This window comes from Gobius niger (genome assembly GCF_951799975.1).
Source record: "Gobius niger genome assembly, chromosome: 9".
NCBI lineage: Eukaryota > Metazoa > Chordata > Actinopteri > Gobiiformes > Gobiidae > Gobius > Gobius niger.
Genome location: NC_136860.1, coordinates 18,096,916 through 18,119,244, shown reverse-complemented (window position 1 = coordinate 18,119,244; position 22,329 = coordinate 18,096,916). Strand labels below are relative to the sequence as shown.

Here is a 22,329-nt window from a genome sequence, read left to right as displayed (position 1 = left end):
TTGAAAAATCGTCTCAGGCACTACTCGTCCTGGTGGGGGGAAAAAAAACCCAAAAACATTCAGACTTTTGAAGTAGTTTCGCTCAGTAGTTGTTCATGGACTGTGGTGGAGAGGATGTGTTGGGGTGGAAAGAGACATGGGATTGTGCGATGTTGTAAAGATTTTTGTGTGGGCGTCATAATTGGGGTTCAATTTGGAAGACAATTTCTAAAGGTGTAAAGATTTTTGCGTTACTTTGAATTGTGGGATTTGTCTGCTTAATGAGTGGACAATGGTAGAGATTCACTCTCTTTAAAGGTGCACTTTGCAACTTTTTATGAAACAAAAAGTTAATATTCTTCTGTAATTGACCTTTCCGTGACCTAACGGCTGCTTTGGTGGTTGGCATAGTACCTTTACTTACCGACTATCATTACTTACATGATCTATTGTTTTTAGGACTTCTAGTTAGCCTGGCTAACACCAGACTAAAATCACAAGTGATATTTAGTCTGGGGACCACCAATTCATTTTCTCGTAGGAGAGGTGTGGTTTACGATCGTCCATAGTCGTTTATTGGGCGATACGAAAAAAAAAAAAAAAAGTCTCATGCGTCTGCACGTAGCCCCAGCCAATCGTATCATCGTATGAGATGACGTATGACGTACCCGCTGTAAACTTTTGAGCTAAATTATTTAGAACAAGGTCTAAAGCTTGATCAAAAAATACCATCGTGTCTGCTGCTGTCATGTTGGATCCGTAAATAAACTTTTTTTTAAATTATCCGTAAATAAACTACAAGCTTCCGTATATCGAATAGCGCGTCATCGTCTTGCCGTCCCTCCTCGCTCTGTGATTGGTTCCCAAATCCACCGGAGATTTGGCCATGGTCCCCAGGCTGTTGTGCAGTTCGAAATAATTCGAGCGCACACAGCAGCCTGGTGTTAGCCAGGTTAACTTCTAGTAGGTTTTCACTGCTGATTGAATGGTCTCCATGGTTACGCATACATTTCATTTCAAAAACTGACCAGAAAAAACTTGAAATAAAATTGATCCTGAAGCATCATAAGAGCTACCGGGATGGAAAGTAAAGGCGCCAAGCTAAACACCCATACAGCCACTGGGTCACACACAAATATGCACTAAAACCAACATTTTTTTAACCTCTTTTAACTCCCGCCTTCACCAAGCATATTTTGTCCAGTGTGACATTAAAAGATTCGCATTTTGTTTGATGGAAACGCAGTTATTGAAAAGCTTCTTGGAAAAAAAAACCCCCAGCAAAAACAAGGATGAAAATGCAACAACAATGCAACACAAAGCTCCAGTATGTTTTGTAGTTCTCAGCTTTCAAATGAGGCATTACTCTGACCTATAGGCTGATGAAAACGCAGCAAAAAAAAAGCAGCAAAAGAGCGACAAAACAGCCATCAATAAAGTGATTAAAAAGTGATGAAACAGCAACAAAACACAGCAAAACAGGTGAAGAAGAAGAAAACACTGAAAAAATAACGTGAGGAGAAGTCTTAGATCAGTATTGTAGGTCTTAGCTTTCAAATAAGGCATTACACTGGCCTGTCTGTAGGCTGTAGATTTGGGTAAAGCTGAACTGGAGAAAGGTTAACATGAAAAGTTGCATAGTTCCCCTTTAAATAATAGTTTGTTTCAATAGTAATAAAATGTAGCTTTAGTGTTAGAGCAATGATACTGATAAATAAAATGAGTAGAAAAGACTACTTGAACTAAATGTACTTTTTTTTATAGTTATGGAGGCCCTTTGGATGACTTTTCACCAATCATAAAATATTTTGTTCTGAATTCTTATCCTCATTTTACGCGGCCCGTATAATGATGTTATGTACACACGAACCCAGCCATAAGCCTTCTAATATATGTGTGTTTAAAGCAGTAGTTCCTTGATTCAAGCATTGGTCATAAGTCAGACAATCCAAATCTGTGAAAACAACTTATCAATAGACATCTTTGGCAAAGGCCCATGACCCACTGTTTGGTCAAAACCCACCAGCTGAGAACCACTGGTCTATTGGGTCAGGCGTGAATTTGACAAAGCAGCGTTTAAATGTCCAACGCTGAGTTTTTCTCTCCCACAAAAATCTTAAATTGTAGTTCTCACAGCTTTTGCACGCTTAAAATATTCCGGTCTGACTCACCCACGCCCCTTGAAGTGATAGCCTACACTGCCTATTTATAACCACCATGCTAAGCTAAAAAGAAAGAACTCAGCTTCTTGGGTAACTACTTGTATGCACTGTAGCAAACAAGGAACCGATGTCTATTATCATGAGTGATGTACTTTTCAATAGACTTTCTTTCCTACTTACAGTACATAACAACATTAAGCCTGCATTAGTAACGTGACCTACCAGAAACAAACAGGAAGAGGATCGAGAAACAATCAGGAAAGCACAATAAATATCTTTCAACATGAAGAATGATGAACATAAATAAACCACTCCAATACTGGGAGCACTTAAAATAATGACGGATTAGCTTCAGATTATTGCCACATAATATAAATGGTGCATCGGTTGCTCAGAATTGCAACGATTTTGTAAGGAATATTTTGAGCATATTTGAATGTATATTGACTTGTTGTGGCACATACATTTTCATTATTTACCCGACATCGCCTCTGCCCTAATGCATATAAGTGGATATTTGAATTGCAGAAGTCTCCGTCTAACTTGTCGGAGTGAAGGCAAAGTGAGGCAGCCATATTGAGTTAGACCGGGTTGATCGATTGCACTTTCAAAGCCAGCCCGTGCGATGTAGTCACATGTACAGTGGAGTTCCTTATTCTCTGCTGATATTGATCCCGACACAGCGAGATGCAAACAGAAGTAAACAGATGCACACACACACACACATACATACAGACAGACAGGGGCTGGAGCACCCGGGTCCGCTCCACTGGCTCTGTGCTGACCTTAAACCATCCACGCAGAACGCAGAGCATCCGCGGGCCCTTTCACAAGTTATTTGGAAATCGACTTGTCATCTTAAATGCTCATTTACCTTCCCGGTGCTTGCTGCTTACTTTGTTTTTCCTTTTTTGTTGAGTGGGGAAAATCTTTGGACTTGTTCACACCGACGCACAGACGATGGGGGGGCGGGGGGGGATAAGCAATAAAGTTTATACTATCTTTCCATAAGGTCCTGTATCATATTTTATTTAGGTTTTCAAAATGACTTTAGATATCTTGGCCATTTAGTCGTTTTGTATTTTAACTTAAAATAATGTCAAAGTATAGAAAAGTTTTGAATTTTATAAAATGCAGTGGAGGGGGGAAGGGCACTGTAGGTACTGGATAATGTGTTTAAAACATTAAGTAGATTTTGCATTATACAGACCCTTGAAATTTACAGTAAATCAGTTCTGTCTTGTCTACCTGTGCTCTTACATGACAAATACTGTAAAATGATTGCTCGTTCAAACACTTTGTGCTAATTGGCTGTTCTTTGATCGGAAATGTGCAGCACTCTCAGCACACCTAATGTCAGCGCTCTTTTCAATGCAGCCATATTGTTTGTTAACACTGAAAGGCTCTACACTTCTTTCACTTTCCTTTTTTCTCAAGCAGCTCCTCTCCATGGCAAATCATTTATCACAAGATGCCACCAGTAACCATGACGATCAGTTGCCTTTTAAGATCCAGGCAGAACTCATAATCGTGTGTCGGTTTAGTGCTTAAGAGCTGTATCTCCGAGGAGGACTAGTGAGTAATCACATGATCTGATCGGCTGCTGACGTCTGGCTCTGTCTCCTCCAGCCTTCACATTTACACAATGATTGATTCGACACAGTCACACCTCTCCTTCTTGTAATTGTTCATTTTTTTTCCATTTTTCGTAATAGTGTTTTCTTAATGTTAACCACTTCTGGCTTAATGAACGGTTGGCATTTTCCGTGGAGAAGTGGGATAAAAAGGAGTGCGTGTAATGAGGTGTGAGCAAACCGCGCTCCTCACCAGATTCATAATTGAGAGACTTCAAATCACTCTTTCGCAGCTACCTGCTCAATATGTATGAGCCAGCCCCGTGCTGCATCATTGTGTGGTGGCCCGGTGCAGTACATATGTTTGTGGGGGACCCTGTCTTGCCGTGTGCATGTAGTATGACCTCACAGCAATGTGTCATATAAGCTTTCAAGAGCAGCCTATCTCAGCCATTGTACAACATGGAGGACACCGAGGGTCCATTACACTGTATCATCTTGAATTCACAACATAGGGCTGAATATAGGATGTGCAAATGCAGAGTGGCGCTACTCATTAAAAGATTGTGGGGACTTCAAAAGCAGAGGCGTGAAAGCAAGCATGTAAAACAGCCATCCTCCATCCAGCATCTAGGCATCAGCAGAAAGTTGGATATAGATGAAAGCCAGACCAAATTCAGGCAGAGGCAGTGACTGGTCAGGGTGGAGATTGGTGAGGGGAGGGATGCGTCTGCACAGCCCAAAACAGTTCGGTATCCTGCTCTGCTCCGCATTAGCAGCACACAGCCATGTTAGTCCCTGGAGTCATAGCCAAAATGTTCACTGTGCCCCTATTTCACAAGGAGATTGAACCAACTCGCTGTAAATCTTAACTCAGGCTCAGACAAGCAGAACTGAGATTCCTGTTTTAAGAGTGAGGTCAGTAAACTCTGGGGCTATCAGAAGGAAGCTGTCAAGTCTGAGAAAAGCAATGCAATTATGATGAGCTTATATTCAGACCTATAGATATTTAGTAAAACAGATGCTCCAGATAAACAGTTGATAGTTGAAAGGCAAAATGAAATGTTTTACTGTCACAGAGAAGGGTAGCTCAAGTTGTCATCTGTACTAGCCTTTTATAAAGCTTGAGTGGGCAGGGTTTCCTCCCTTTCGGTAGCTGTATAAATCAGCCAGCCAGCTACTTGTAATTTCAGTGTTGGCAAAGCCTTTGTGGTGAAAGACGAACAAACCAGTATCCATCACAACTTGAACTTCTCAACAAGGAAGTGCACTCTTGCATTAGATGTACAATGCATTCAAAATAAATATGACTTTAGGCCTCTTATAGGTGGAAATAATTGGTTGTATTTTTGCAACATCTTAGTATAATTGGACATTATACAATATCTGCTTAATTAATTCATATTTTACTCGAGTAAAATTCCTATTAGTTACAGATTGTTCATAAAATAGACCATATTATCAACCAAACTGTCTGATGAAACGATGTAAAATGAAACAACAGGACTTGTAACAGGACAGCAGGATATGTAAACGTTTTATTAAACCTAATATAGATACAGTATATTGTAATTGAAGCTGAATAAGCAAGATTACAAGAAATAATATTGCACAATCATCAGAGAGATAGCTTCTTTTTTCATAGTGCACCGATTGAAGACCCAACCTTCTTCTTGAAATTAGGCCTATAGCATCTGCTCTCACACTAACACTGTTATGTTTATATCCAAGGGGTGAACTTGTGCTGTCTTGAATTACCCTCCACCAGCTCAATCCACACACTCATTTACACAAGAGTGCGGGGATACCTCCTGCAGCAAAAGTCTAATTATGTTCAAGGCTTCAATATTATCTCTCTCCATGGACTTGTGCAAACATACAGGAGCTAGCATACAGTTGGCATTATATATTAGATTCAGCCTGATTAAGTTTTTGTCTGCAATGCAATAATGGAAAACACGTGTTCAGGCGAGTCAGATCACCGGGGAAAGCCTGGTTCTCCACCACACATTTTAATGCGCTCATATGATAATCTCCGCACACGTCCGCAGCTCCTTTCCTGTAACACACAGCAAAACACACAAAACTAATTATTCCGAATCTTTCCCTAATGGAACCGGGGTTTAGATTAATGACAGTTTGGGGACTTCAATACGCTTTCTTCTCAGCCTTGAAATACGTGCGCCTGGCATGAGGATATTACGAGGTTATTGGCTGAGCTACAGTAGAGAGATGATGATGAGCCGAGTGGGGGTGTCCTACTTTGCCAGTTTTTATGTTTTTGTACCTTGTTTCCTTGTACTCACAAGCACCCACTCTTCTTACTTGGCTGCCTTTCACTTCGTGCGATCAAATAAGCTTTGAAAAAGCTTGTGCCCTGTTTGCTATGCTGAAGGTGGGAAGGAGCATTTAGGTAAAGGTACTGTTGCTTCAAATGTGAGGTGATCCAATTTAAAATGTATGTATTTTTTAATATGCAAAAGGAACTACACCTGATTTTATTTAGAGACATGGAACAAAATCTGTTTTGTCCTCATTCCGTATATTGTAAACTGAAACATTTGTGGGAAAAACACTTATCTAATTATAAAACATTTGTATCAGTTTTCTGAACTTTCAGGGTAATTTTGTGAGCGTGACACTGAAAAGGGATCCTGCAAGTTGTGAAATTTGCCTATAAACTTGTCCCTTTGACTAATTTGGATGCTACAACTATGTTTGGAAAGTTAGGAATGATTTTGACCACTAATAGTTTCATTTAGTGGTTTCTTCTTTCTGTTTCAATCAAAAACATCATGTACAGGGCCAGTAAAAAAGACAAAGGCAGACTCGCAAACCTTCACATTGCGATTTTGATTCCATTGTCATTATTAGTACAGACTTATGTAGTCTATTACTGCATATCTAGTATTTCCACTATTGTACAATTGTAATAAGAAGCGACAGAATGTTTTAGCTAACTTTAGCACTATAATACACCTGTCAGAGAGCCACACTCAGCTACTCAGCTAGAATATGTAAATTGTATGTGATTGTTCCAGAGTAAAGTTCATATTGTGTTGTATTGTTCAGTGTAATTCTGTTGTCGGCTCCATGTCCTGCCTTGTCTCTACTGTACGTTCACACTTCTCGTAGGTGTGTCCCCCCCCCCGTATAATGCATCCTGGCAGAAGCAGATGGTGCACTTGCTTTCTTTCTGTGCCAATGAAGTGTGTGCCACCCAGACGTTATTGATAGCTCCGTGTGTCATTGTGGCGATGGGAGAATCCTGCTTATCAGCGCGGTGAGCGGGGCTGCCCGTCTTCATTAAGGCTCTGTTCTATCTCTGTCTCTCTGCATAGCTCCCTCCTTTACCCCCCCACCTCCTCTCCACAAGGCTCCTAATGCCTTCTTTCTCCTTCACTCGCACTCAGATGCACTATTGCTTTTAATTTTTTAAATATTTAACCATTCCCTCTTTGCGTTCCCTTCTCTCATGTGCGTCCTCCTCGTTACGCTTTTGTCTGAATAGTCACCTGACTGTTGTCACTCGTACTTCATGAATAATAGGGTTTCAGCAGCTGGGCCCGTTTGCCTACAGTGGTGGGTTCCTCATTGACAGGGTTGTAAATCTTCCCCCTGCCCTGTTTTTATATGGAGTTAATATAGTTTGGCTGAGCCCACTCGGTCACCTGAGGCAACAGCACACTCACCTGCAATGTGCACAGCATTGTGTGCAGTGTACACTCGAGCGGAGGCGGGAAGGGAAACTAGATGTATAAACAGGAAAAAGTGCACTTAAGTATTTTGGACATGTTCCCGATAGTTTTTCTCTAAATCTCTCAATAGAGTGAGAAGAAGGAGCGAATCTGTTTAAAGAGACTTTTGTTAAAGTAGTTGTATTGATACGTCAACTGATCAAGAAAAAGTAGATCTAAATAAGAACAAATATTTAAGGATTGTACTTTTTAAGCTCTATTTTGATTCTATAAAACAAGAGGCGTTGTCAAATAACTTTTTTTTTTACTTTTTTTGCTCCCCATTGACTTTGCATGTTTTAAACAAGCAAAATTTCACCCTCAATTTTCCAATACACCCCTCCAAAATTTTTAAGTGCTCCGTGTGTGCGTCTACAATTGCACTTGAACACAGGGTCATAACGGGTGATAAATGAAGAGCCTTTGAGGGATGCACTGAAACAGAAAATAATTTCATAAAAGCTTTTTGATTAATCACGCCTGCTCCGAGACAAGGTCATGCTCCCTCCCAGTGCACGTCCTCCTTCTGCGCAGCCCCTAACGAACTGTCATCTCCAATACACTCCTCTGCTTATTTCTTCATTCTGTGGCACGATCAACTGTCTCTTGTTTCGTTCCTAAGCTCCCGTGAGCACACGAGAGCTCCCCATTTGGTGTTGCCAGTGTAATTGAAGTCGTAACTCAAAGCCACTGCCTATGGAGATCCCGGTTGATGCTGGTTAATGCTGGATTCATGTCCCGTAGAGTTACTCTGTCTGAATGAGTTAATGTGTTCGAAGTCTATTTGTCGGTCAGAATTAGCTGTTTAGACTGCTTTTTTTGCACTGAACTATTGTAGTTTTAGAGTGTGTTGAGCAAGCATTGCAGATCACAATTCAAAGGTGTACTGTATGGTCCCCTGAAGAAAAGTGCCAGAACAGTACAATGACACAATCCTCTTTATTATTGAGCCTATACCATGCTTCCAAAATAATGAATAAATAAAACCGTACTAAGTAACTTGTTTACCTTTATAAATCCTTTTCATAGTCCCTCTGGGGGTTATAGAAGTGTTAATGGTTAATGTGTCTCTGGCCAGAAAACCACAATTGCAACTTTGCTGCCACCGGGTAGGTGTCACCAACACACACTAATGGAATCACGAAGAAGAAGCTAACAGGCCAAATGGCAAAGCTAACTGCAGGCTAGCGCCACTAGCACAGTATTTACAGCCAAATGATCTCCGTTGTGTAATTGGATGTAATTGGATGTATCCCTCTCTCCCTTCTTCTTTTCTGTCAGCCGAGTATTTACTCTCACGGACATTTAAAAAACGTAACATGCTACGACACCTGCAGTGGCGCACATGGCCTCTAGGGGCATGAGTTACTTAGTACTGCATTTAGTACTGCATTTTACATAGCCTGGTGTCTCTATACATGTAGCATCTCTCATTAAGGATTGTATTATTGCTTCACACCATATGCAGCATTAGCCTCAGCCCTGGCCTTTCCAACACAAGTAAACACATTGTGCCAGCTCTGACTGAGAGTCCACTGTTCTCCAATGATCGTAATGTGATTTATGCTTATCAGCCAGCGCACAGAGATGCACGCTGGCCCGATCTGATGTGTCTTTGTGTCCTCCTATAGGCAGCGTGCTCCTGTCGGACCATTAATCTCCCAGAATCCCCCCCTGCTTTGACCCCTGTCTGACCCCTGACGTGTACATCCTTTTCCCTAAGCGCTGCTCACTTCCTCTTCCTGCTGTCTGCCTGTCATGAGGGCGATGCGTGCTGCCAGCAGCTACAGTAGACCCAGCCAAATATCCAATCAAAGGTAGTTAGGAGTGCCACAGTACTAATTTGGGAGACAGTACAATATGTTTTGGATTGTAGGTAAGGTCTTCATCATCTTCAAGAATCTAGAAGAGAATACATAGGGACTAAACCGGGACTTGACATGATTAAGCCAGAATTTAAAACATGAGCAAATCTCAGGATGCATTGTATATTAAACAGGGCTTACCCATTATTAATTTCAAATGATATGCATTCGCAGCAGGACGTGAATATAATGAGCTGACAATTAGCTAAAATGCGGAGGCTGTAGCAGCAGCACTTGAACTGCAGTTTTAGAACCCCTGTCTGATTATAGTCACTTTACTGAGCTTAAGGTGATTTTTTTTTAAACAGATTTTTTTACTCCTTTCCCAGGCAGTTGTGCGACGTGCCCTCCAGCCACACTCCCAGGCATTAGCCGATCAGTGTCTGTATCTGGGGTGTGCCGGGCCTATCCACAGATCCATAATTAGCAGTCCTAATGATATTGTAAAAGGAGAGGGCCAAGGAGCGCCATTATCCCTCTGACACAATGGGATCATAGATACATCACAGCCATTAGCATAGAAAAGAGCCCTCAGTTTGGCACAGAGCGGTCTTCTTCACCGGGGAACCCTCCTCCTCGTGGACACATCCGGCCTGTGCTTCAGACAGCAGAGTGCGGAGGTGGGATCTTTGTTAAAGAGGAGTCTTTTTAAAGCCCTGGTTCTGACATGTTCAGGGTCCCAGTATGGATTAGCCCCCGGGCCGTGCTAATGCTAACGCTAAAGGCGGCACAGGCAGCGGTAAGACATTGTAAAGACATCCTGCTGCGTCTCTCAAATCCCCTCTTGTGTCTTTTACATCTCTCATCTTTACCACGGCCCCCCTCCCTCGTACACTGTGTGTGAAAAATCTGACTCTTCCACTCATGTTCAACTGAGTACCGGGTGCTTTGAAGAGGATATTTTCGTTTAGATATTGACTTTGTCATTGTAATGGGTGGAGATTATTGATTGCTGTATTGAAAGCATTGAAAAGTGATTTTTGCAGCTGGAATTTTGTGGTTATGTCAAACTTTTCTGCAGTGTTCAAACATTTTTTGTTTTCATTTGCCAATTATTACTAATATTATTATTAGAATTGATATAATAATAGATAAGAATAACATTTTTACCTCCCACTGGGGTGATTTGTAACTAAGAGCAATGACTTGTGGTGCAGCTATCAATTTTGTCAGGACTTTCTAGCAAATTGGTCTAAAATAATAATAATGCATCATCCATACAGTATTATTAGCAGTAGTGTTTCATGAATATGCAAACTCCATATGAACAAGCTCAACTTGAGAATCAAACCCACAATCCCCCTCTTTGCCATAGAGTTGCTTGTATTTTTCATAGTTGTAGAATTGTAGAATTTAATCGTATCACTTAATAGTACTAGTAATTATTAAATAATGGTAATTATTATAGTTTAGAAATAATAATCAAATAAGCATGTCATCATAATTTTGCAAATTTTTTTGAGACTGTATGTATGGAAGGAATTTATTTATTTATTTATTGTATGTCACTTTTCACAGACGTCACCCCAGAGGGCTTTACGTGGGTCAATTTACAATCACTACATATCTGACGGTGGTAAGGTATATAGCCATGGCTGCCCTTTGGGGTAGACCAACAGAAGCTGCACACATTTGCTCCGACCCCCACCGTTCATTCTTGGATACGTAAACATCATTCATCCTGGTCTATTGTACATGTTTTAGTGGTAATGGAAGCCGGAGCACCTGAAGGGAACCTACGCAGACAAAGGCAGAACATGGACATTCCACATAGAAAAGCCCAGTCTGGCCTGGGGATCGAAACCCGGAACGTTCTTGCTGCAAACTGAATATCGTGTTTTCCGATCCTATCAACTCGATGTTATGAGAAAAACACAGCGAGTTATTTTGAGGAGTGTTGAGGGGTCATTATGTTCTGTCTCATTGTCTCATCTCCTTTTCCCCTCTCCCCGTCTCTCTCTCTCCACTCCTCCTCCTTTAAGTGGAAGCATTAGGTCTAGACAGGCTGTCAGCTCAGCAGCTCTCTTACAGTATCCTGCCCTATTTAAAAAAAAAAAAAAAAAAAGGCATCACATTTTTGCTCTGCCTTATAAATATTCAGCGCCCTCCAGGTAAAAAAAAAAAAAGGCCTATTAATATTCATGCGGCAGTCAGCTGATTAGAGACGCTGATCACAAGAGCAACAGCAGAGGTGGCGTCGCCCAAGCACACTGTCTGTGATCAGGTAAAAGGAGCTTGTCCGAGGGCTGCGGGTTGTTGTCGAAATCAAAAGTGCGTCACCTGCAGCCACCACGCAGATATATGACCTCCTTTGTCAGAATAAAGACCGATTGAGTTTGATTTGCTGCGCCATATTTGCTCTGTCTTTGACCGGGCTTTGAAGTTGGTGACGTTTTATCATTAGCAAGTAAAACCGAGTAAGTCATTCAAAACAAATTTACTTTTTGATTGCATTCGAAATCACAATTTGCAAAACACTTACAGCAATTATTTTTGGTTAAAGCGAGCGAGAACAAAGAGAAAAAAATAGGGTATAAAAATTACACGGAAATGTTACACCCAATTAAAGTCTCTTCACAAAACGCCATACTTTTAACGTGCCTTCTTTACCCCCGGTTAACCACGGCTTGTTTTTGTGTGTGTGTGTGTTTGGAAATGCCTCTGTTGTACTAGTTCACACTTCTTCTTTCCCTCTGGACTCCGCTGTGTTTCATCTGCCGTTAGCTTCATAAACATCAGTGCGGCGCTGGGCTTTAACACACGCTTCACTATCTTTGGTCTTTATCAAAAGGCCGGCCACTGTTTGGAGCTGCGCGTTCCTTACCTCCGCCGGTAAATAAAAGGAACGAGGACGGCTCTGTCGCCGCTTTACCGAGGCCCGTGAGGCGATTAGAGAAACAAACTGGGCATGGGACGAGGGGATAGTGTGACAAGATGTTGCTACGAGCTCATTTGCAGTGCAGTTGTTTTGCAAAGATGCTGTGCTTCATGATGGTAGTTCCAGAGCTTAGTATTTGCAAGATTATTACTGTATATGAACAACAATTGATCTATCTGAAGTCGGCTTGATATTTATTGAAAACAAGCCTTAGTATAGTAGTTCCAACCATTACTTTCAGCAGCTTTTTAACAGTATTACTAACTCATCACGTACAATATATGCTCCATATTTTCCAGGCTATTTCGGGAACATCCTGAATCCCACTTTCACTGTGTAATTGAATATTATTTCATCTGGCCCGGCTCCTAAACAAAAGGCTCTGACCTGGTTTAATTAAGCCCTTCGTTAGATAACATCACTGCTGTATCTTAGCCGCTGTGGAGCGTCGCCCTGGCAACCACCGAGCCCTGTGTAGTGAGGAGAGGTCAGATCAAATAGGTCCAAGGTTAGTCGGAAACAGTTTAGAATTTTCTCTTCTTTTTTTTTCCTTTTTTCCACTTCACTGCCCTCTTTACATGCAAAGAAAACAAACTCGGGAGAAATGAATTCAAAAAACCGCCACGTTGTTTACCCGACTGCTGACAGAAAGGCAAAACAAGCTGACCGCTACAAAGAGAAGCAGAGATGGGCTTTTTGCAGAGAGAAAGGATGCGAAAACCACAAGTGACTGGCACAATAAAATAAGGCGGACCACAGATAACAAGTGTGCGCAATTATGGATTTGTCGTGTTTTGTGGACGCGCCCTTGAGGCTCATTAAAGAAGATGCAGGGAGGAGAAGGGGGCATGCAATCATATTCAAAATTGGTATTGACAGAACTGCTTGGCACAAAACGCACCCAAGCTCTTGTTGTTTGGGGGCCAGGAAACTCCAGCCTTGTTAACAATGTAATATCGAACCACGCTGGACTGTTCGCTCAAAGTAATAAATCTGAGTTAGCAATAAGGCGTCCCCAAACACTCCACAGTGTACATTAAGGATTATGGCCGTCCTAGTGAGTGTGCATTGATGTACTGACTGTAAGATGGCAACTGTAAATGGGATGGCCTCGTCTCTCAGGGAATATGGCAGCCATAAATGTGAATTATACTATTGATTGAGATGCAGTGTGGTGGATATGATGCACTTTATCTCAATATTCATCAAAAGTGTGATGGGTTCCGGCCTTTTATTTAAAATGCTTTGTAGCATTATGTGTGTTTCCCGTCATTCCCGGGATGACCAGAGCAGATTTGCCTCCCATTCTATAATACTGGGGTGAAAGTTGGTAAGAAGGTGTTTGTCTATAGATCCAAAGGTTTGTGGTTCAAATTTGGATTGCACATACTGTATATTTTATAATATTTTTATTTTGGCCTTTAAATGAACTCAGTGCTCCAACACAAGAAGCTTTTTAGGTCCTGTTTTAATGTAAATGTCCTCTTAAAGCAGTACTAAGTAGCTCATGCGCCTAGAGGCCATAAGCGGCACTGCAGGTGTCGTAGCATGTTACGTTTTTTACTCAGTAATTGTCCGTGAGACTAAATACTACACTGACAAAAAGACAAAGGGAGAGAGGGATATTATATATCCAATTACACAATGGAGATCACTCAAACTTGGCTGTGAATACTGCTAAAGTGGCGCTAGCTCACAGTTAGCTTTTACCGTTAGCCTGTTAGCTTCTTCTTCGTGATACCATTAGTGTGTATTAGGTCCCTGGGTCGAAGCAGGGAAAGCTGCAAGTGTGGTTTTCTGGCTAGAGACACCAGGGGGAGATGAAAGACCCCAAATCATCCCATTAAAGGAATAGGCCACTGTTTTTACATATTGAGGAATGTTCTTACCTTAGCTTAGACGAGTTCATTTGTACCTGTCTGGTCTTCACGCATGCCCTCAGTCACGTAAACAAAGCACAGATGGCGTTAGCATATAGCCTCTCCTCCTCCCTATGATGGCTCCAAACGAGGTGAAGATAGAAGCTACCAAGCTATTCCACGTTTTCCCAATTTAAATATGGTTACGTGAAGTGTTACACGATAAGTATAGTTACACAAAATTAAACAATGTGGATTTTCTAAGCCAGGAGTAGTTTGACATCCGCGCACATCTTCACTTTACTGTAAACAAGTTACTTAGTACTGCTTTTAAGTGATAGTCTTTCAGTCTAAATGTATTTTATGTAATTTGTAATGTAATTTAATAGAATGTGTATAATTGACCTTCTGGGCCCACATTTTGATGAAAAGTAAGTAACACTAAAGTCCCTCCTTCTAATCTTAGCTGTAGACTTCTACGTACATTCTGCATTTACTGGAGTTGCTGCCAGTAGTATCATTATCTCAGCTATCAATAACATAACAACGCCTTTCTGTCAACACTGACTTATGGAAACAATATTTTTCCTTGTGGCTGCCCATTCAAACTCCAAACAACAGTGCCACCTAATTGCCTTGTTCTGTGCCAATCGAGTGGATTTCTTCTTCATGATTGTCTGAGGTAATCTTCATTCACCAAAAAAAAAAGATTGCCACGACTCCGCAGGGCTTGGAAGTACTGTAATTCCGGATGGGGATATTGCAAGGCTTCCTATCAAGTCTCCAGTGGCTATGATGAGGGCTAATTTGAAGCGAATGTTGCTCGACTGGGTGGTCTGCTAGTAGCGCCTTGTGGTTACTCCAGTTTTGGATGTAACCGAATTTGTACACAGGATGACAGAGGCATGTTTGGTGTGCTCACTGGTGTGTGGAGGGCGAGGGTGGGGGGCCAGATGGCCAGGACCCTAGGCAACCAGATCCAGAGCAAATAGCGGGCAGAATTTCAGAACCGCTGCCGAAATGTCAATACAAGTTGTTTTAAATTCAATTTGGGCAAAGCTATTCCTTAAGCCAATTACCTTGCTCATTTCCCGGAGTTTGGAGAGATGCAGTGAAGATTTTTGGTGTGTGTAATAGCTGTGACTGTGTTGTGAATGTGAAATTGCCTAAGAGGTGTTGCTGTCACACTGAAAACAAGGAGAAGAAAGATTCCACAATTTGCAAAGATAAAATGGTTATGCAAATGCTCTGAATTTGTAAATGTTAAAATTCCTTCCGCCGTTTTAAGAAGCTTGATGAGTTCAAGCCGGTTTCTGGCCCAAGAAAAATATGTGCCAGGAAATGCAGGAACTTTTCTAAACGTGCACATATTTATGACCAATTTAAAGGTACGGATTAAAAGTATGTAACTACAAACTCTCATAAGCAAACAAGCAAATCAATATGCACCCCATGGTTATCTTTCTAATACTTATCTCATAATTTGTTAAAATGTGTTTGTCATTTAAATATTTGATTATGAATTAAAATGGTTCATTATTAACTCCTCTGATACAGTATGAGATATTTTTGACATAGGGCCTCATTTCCTAATATATAATTTTTTTATTCATGCAGTACTTTCCTTATTTGAATAATTTAGTGGTGCTAGGCTAGTGCTAAGCTAGTGCATGTCTATGGTAACTAGTAGCCTGCATTAAAAACCTCTTCAAAATCATTGGGTAGTCCTACAAACGTTACCATATCTGATTTGTAGAAAGAAATATTTCAAAATGTATTTAGTCAACACAGACAATTATATGGGTAGTCTGGTGTTATAAGTGATGTGCCTCAGGTGCTCTGTGCTTGGGTCAGACTGTTTTTTTAATGTAGGCTACTAGTTACCATAGACATGCGCTAGCCTAGCACTAGCCTAGCACCACTAAACTCTTCAAATACAAGGACTTCATGAATTCAAAAATATATATCTAGAAATCAACAACACTCTGGATAACTAGGAAATGAAACCCTATGTCAAAAATCCTAAAATATCCCTTTGATTTTACAAAGATATGTGATTCGAATGTTGAGTCCTAGCCCAAGAGGTCACAAGCCAAAGCGCTCTTTCAGCCAGTCCCAAGTCTTGATATCTGACATTAAGCAAACTTAAAAGAAAGTCGAAGAACCGCCTTTGGTACTACGACTACGAGTTCACTGCCTCAGATACTCTACTTATTTTGAATGAGAACCTAATTATTCATCTGTGTCTTGAGTCATTTCTCGTCTGTCATACAATGTCAAATCCTGCCGGTTCCATGACTTGACATTTTCCCATTACTCCCTGTCTGCATTACCTGCCCGCTCTACAGTACGTGTGCTTGTGTATTCCGGATTTTTCCCACATGTTTCAGTCGGGATAATCCTTCCCTGGAGCATTTGACAGCGGAGGGTGGGGGGCTAGTCTGGTCACGGTCACACCTGATGTACCTGAAGCTAATCCTATCCCGCAATACCAGTGTCTCCGTAACCAATCCTGTCGCAGGTCTCGGGGCGGCCCTCCTGACACCGCCGTCCCAGCTTGCTAACGTTCTGCTATTTGCTCCTGTCCATGTCTGCGAACAGCTTTATAAAAAACGGTTTGTGTCTTCATTCTCAGTGACAAGGCTTGCCGAGGTGCATTTCATTTTTGCTAACAACATTCTGCCTTCCGTCCCTCTCGGCAGCTGTAGAGCATCTAATCTTGTGGGGGGTTTTTTGGTCCCACTGGCGTTACCAATCTCTCATTTGCTCCCTTTCAAAACTACAAAATGAGTGAATTTGTAACCCAGTCACAAATGTATATTTACAGTGTTGGACGCAGTTAATTAGGTGTTTAAGTAGCTGGATTTATGTGTATCCACCCATATTATGGAGCCTGATTCATATTTTCATTGGCAGAGTAAACCTTGAGATGTGACCAGTCTGTAGATTTTAGATGTCCACTGACAGGCAACGAGTGCAACATAACAGATTTAAGTTACTATATGTGGATGACTCTTGTTTTGAAATTTTGAGAAAAAGAAAATGTTAACTGCTCAAATAAACTAAACTACTACTACTACTACTACTACTTCTACTACTTCTACTACTACTACTACATTATATGTTGTTAATTGCTCTTGTGCTTTGGAGACTCCATGTTCCTTATAGCAACTATGCTGTGTAAATGTACAACGCATACAGTTGTATTAGATGTTGTTGTGGGTTTGATTCTCTTCCCAGGACAGTGTTACATCCCAACAATTAATGTTTGAATCAGTTATTGGCCTAAAATGAACTCGTAGCTTCCATTGCTGGATATTAAGCAATATGAAAGATAATGCTCGAAAACTAAACTGTAATGCCCCATCTACTAAGCAACACCATTCCTGTGGAAGCTACTGAAGCAGCTACTGAAGAAAATGACTTCATTCTGATAGCAAACAATATGTAATTATATGTTTTAGTGGTATATGAAGCGAGCACAAATAAGTGGCTTTGTCTGCTGTCAAGCTTCGATTTAACTTGGAGCTACTCTTGAAGCTACAGATCGACAAGTACATAAGAGACAAAACAAGAGTTTTTATGTGGAACACAAACAGTGTGTGCAGACACAGGAGGCTATTGCCTGTTAAGTGGTTACTATAAAAATCCAGCAAGACCTATAATTTAGCATCTCTGAATTCTCATCTACCTTTTCTTGCATTATTGATGACTTACTGTTAAAACGGTGGAAAAGAATAGTCTCTTGCTGTAATTTCTTTACTTTTAAATATTGGGAGTTACTTGAGTTTTCACAAAACAATCCTAAGTCTTAATCCATAGACGGGCTACAGGTCACGCATCACAACACACAAATTGCTCTGTGTTCTTCACTTTCCAAAATAACATTGTTTTTCTTCTTTGGCTTTTCCCAACAGAGAGCAAGCTCCGTGTGCAGAAGACCAACCAGTCCCAGGTGCATTTGGAGGACAGCCGCGTCCGAATGAACTGCTCCATCACCTCGCAGACCAGCGCCGACTCCCAGCATGCCGTTCTGTGGTACGTGAGGCGGGCATCAGGCTCGGAGACGGACGAGCTGCTGCTGAGGATAGAGCGGTTCGGGGCATTCGAGTACGGGGCGTATGCGGATGAGGAGAGGCTGAGGAGGAGAGTGCAGGCTGAGCGGCTGTCCCCCAGGCTCTACACGCTCACGCTGAACAGAGCAGAGAGCAGCGACTCCGGGACGTACTACTGCCTGGTGGAGGAATGGCTCAGCGACCCTGACGGAGCCTGGTACAGAGTGGCACGAGAGGCCTCAGGGTTCACACAGGTCCTGGTCAGACAGCCAGGTGAGAACATGACCACATTCTAACAATACAAGGTCAGAAATATGTGCTTTACAAGCACAAAACACTAAATGCAGACAAAATCAGGTTCAAAAGAAGTTTGATGAAAACCTAGTCTATACTTAAAACCAGTGGCTCCCAGTTTTTGCTCAAATGCCCCTAAGCTTTGTGCCATACTGTGAGTAACCCGTAACTTGACTGTTGCTTTTCCATTCAAAATAAGTTGTCAAAAAGTTCTCAATGAAAGTAATAAAAACAAATGTGTAAATAGCATTCGGTTACATGGCTTTTTATAATCTGAAATAATTGCAAGAGGAAATGACTGCTTTAAAGCAAAATGAGGGGCTGACTCAATAGCATAAACATTGCAAGTATTTTATCATCATTATGTGTTGGAGAATTGATAAGGCATAATTATTTTCATATCGAATACAAAAATGAAAACTGAAACAATATTTTATGTCAATTACATGCTACAATCTCATTAGAAAAAAACTGGACAAATTGTCGGACTTAATCAGGACTGAATCAGGATTAAGAAGATCTAAAGTAGGACAAAGAACAGTGGTGGGTCAGGCTAACATCTTGTCCGAGCATATGTTCGTCAGTGCGGTATTCTACTAAAATGCCATCCCCATTATTCTTGTTAAATTTTATACATACTATTCCTCAAAATTGTTTTTAGTTTTTTTTTCCCCCTTACATTGGGTGTCTATTTTTCCAATTCTTGCTATGTTTATAAATCATGTCAGGCTTCATGTCAGGCATAATTAAAAAGATGGCAGCCCTATAATTTCAGCGCAAGCTTTTGGCCCTGGCAGCTCATAGTAGTTTTGCATATCTTTAAATGTTTATGAATAGTACACATCAGAAAACATCAGACGACACACATTTCAATAACCAGCATTTGCAGTACTTTTATGGATTTTCCCACCAGTAAGTAAGGAGTGCCCAAATTCTGCAGTACCTGGCTTCATAACACCACACTATACATAAGTTATAGGGTACTTAGAGTTTTTATAGTATATGTAAGATGAGATGACCATAGGATGATATAAAGCAGTGGGGATCCTGTTCCGCAGCCGTAGGGAGCGTTTTAGCAGCAGGCCATTTGAGGTGCATGTATATAATAACTTGAAATTCATGGTAATAAGTGAAGGCGAACGCACTCCGTAATCACCGCAGGTATTCATAAAGGTGCTAAAAAATGCACTTCTTCTGAGGCGCCCAGGAAGCCTGCCAGAAACCTGCCTGTTGGGAGAGAAGAGGGAGAGGTGATGCGTGCCAGAATTTACCTCCTTCCGACGCTTCTCCTGCTGTCCTCTCTGCTTCTCGTTTTACCCCTAACAAGAAAACAGTTCCAAAATGTAACCAGGCAAAAAAAAAAAAGAAAGAAAGAAAGAAAGAGCGCATTTCGATGTGTGCGTGTGAGATAGAGCAGCGCAGCAGTGGAAATGGGTCATTGTAGTCTTTTTACTCAAGGCTGGAGCAGAGAAGGATAGACACAGACAGGAGCCTCGAGGTGCAGGCTAACCTCGCTGGAACGCTGCTGATAGCTCTGGGCGCCACCGGCAGAGCCACTCAAAGCAGTTTACTTAGTTTAAAGTTTCGCTGGACTGTTTGTATAACGAGATACCGCGCTTTGGACTTATTCAATTTGTGTTTTAACTTTGTAAAAGCAGCGTAGATTTGCATAAGAAGGGGATTACGATTACACACGGGTATATAAAAAAGTGGAACGACAGAGAAGTGGATATATTGTGGGATTTTAATTCGAATGAAATGCAAATTATTTCAATTTGGTACGCACAGGAAAACACAACTCAAGTTTGATGTGAAATAGTAATATTAGTAGACATGATTAGTGGCCATACCGCCTTTGCTATGTCCAATCCCGTCAGACCTGGGAAGCTAAGCAGGGAAGGGCCTGGCAGGACTTGGATGGGAGACCATTTGGGAACACCAGGAAGCTTGACGAATGTAGTGTGTGAGTGAGTGAGTGGTGGTGGTCGGAGGGGCCGATGGCGCAGACTGGTTGCCTCGCTTCCGTCAGTCTACCCCAGGGCAGCTGTGGCTACAATAGTAGCTTACCACCACCGAGCATGGAGTGAAGGAATAATGCAATGTAAAGCGTCTTTGAGTGCCCAGAAAAGCGCTATATAAAACCGATGCATTGTTATTATTATTATAGAGCATAATTTAAATGGATAGTCTTGAAATATTTTACACTTTTACAACTTTTCAACTGCTTAACGTAAGTAATGCAAGTGGAAGTTTCAGTGGGCAATGATACTGTATACAGTGGTATGCAAAGGTTTGGGCACCTCTTTAAATTTTCACGATTTTCCTTTATAAATCATTGGTTGTCTGAATAAGAAATTTCAGTATATATCATATAGGAGATATTTGAGAAGTGAAATAAAGTTTCTATGATTATGGAAAGTGTGCAATAATTATTTAAACAAAATTAGGCATGTGTAAATTTAGGCACCACAGAAAAAACAGCCTCTAACACTTTCTATAGCTTCCAATTAGACCCAAGATTGGGTTCACACGTGTATGGAGGTCATAATTAGAGCCAAAGGTATTGAAATCAATAAAATGACATGGGTGCCTAAATTTATGCACATACCTAATTTTGTTTCCATAAATCATATCAGCTTTATTTCCCTTCTCAAATATCACTGTGTTTGTGTATATTTAACTGAAATTTCTTGTCCAGACAACCAATGATTTATAATGGAAAATCATGAAATTTTACAGGGGTGCCCAAACCTTTGCATACCACCTGTTATCCAACCAAGTTATAGGGTTATAGGGTTCGCTGAATCTTTTGAAAACCATGTGATCCCGGTCTTGAGGGAGTCGGGGAGGTCTTAATAAAAATTGACAGGAGGATGTCCGAGGCACTCTTGAGAAGCACTGATCATTAATTGGAGGTTCTGCCTGTATTGATCAGGTGCAGTGATGAAGACTTAAATCAGTGTGTTGGCCTACAGTCGATAACTGCTGCCACTCAACGGACTTCTGTTTCATCCTGTTTGTTAAAATGTTGTATCTTAAAGCTGCTCTTCCTGAATGATCCCGTTTTCAAATAGTCAAAGTTGGAGGTAAAATCTCTAAGCTGCTGCCCCACCCAGGCTGGTTGAAAAGTCACGACTGTATGTTTACGCAGTATGGATTTAATGATTATTTCACATATAATGTAGTATTTCTAGTGGTATAAACTGTAAAGCAAATCTCTCTTAAACTATGATTCAGTTTTTCCTACTTCTTGTCCCCACAGAAATACGACTTCAGGTGGAGGAGCAGGAGTCCAACATCACGGTCCCAGAGTCGGGCTCGATCCGCCTGGGCTGCAGCATCCCCTCCCAGTCCACCCGAGACTCCCGCTTCTCCGTGTTCTGGTACGTGGAGCGCTCCGACAGCGAGTACGACGACATCCAGCCCGGGAAGGAGGGCCAGCAGAGAGAGTGTGTCTTCTCCATTGGCCACGACGCTGTGTTCGGGAATGCGAACTGTGTCCCCAAAGACGAGGGGGGGCCCAACTCGCGGCTCCAGTTCGAAAGGCAGACCTCGGACCAGTACAGCCTGACCATCCAGGGAGCGCGGCCCGGTGACGCAGGGCGGTATTACTGCCACGTGGAGGAGTGGCTGCTCAACCCCCGCAACGCGTGGTACCGCCTCGCCACCAACAACTCCGGATTTACCATCGTCAACGTACAGGCACGAGGTGAGGGGGTTTTATATGCTTCGATTTTTAAGGAGGCCCTGAAACAAAGGGAAACTATTTTCGCTTTCATGGCCCAAACATCAGAAGCATCTAATTTTTGAACTAACATTATGATAAAATAAATTCAGTGTATGGTCCTAGTTAAAATGATGTTTTCTTTTTTTTCCTTTCTCGCTTGAACACCTGCCTCTTCAGAGGGGGAACATTGCCAAAAATC

At 41.5% G+C, this 22,329-nt stretch overlaps 1 protein-coding gene across 1 annotated transcript in view; it reads left to right on the top strand.

Annotated features, from left to right (window-relative positions):
- Positions 1–22,329, top strand: part of igsf3 (immunoglobulin superfamily, member 3) — a 110,086-nt gene that overhangs the window by 84,238 nt on the left and 3,519 nt on the right. The window contains exons 7-8 of the mRNA XM_079563566.1: positions 17,972–18,382; positions 21,666–22,112. Of these exons, the coding sequence (XP_079419692.1) occupies positions 17,972–18,382; positions 21,666–22,112 (858 nt within the window). The remainder of the gene's footprint in view (positions 1–17,971; positions 18,383–21,665; positions 22,113–22,329) is intronic.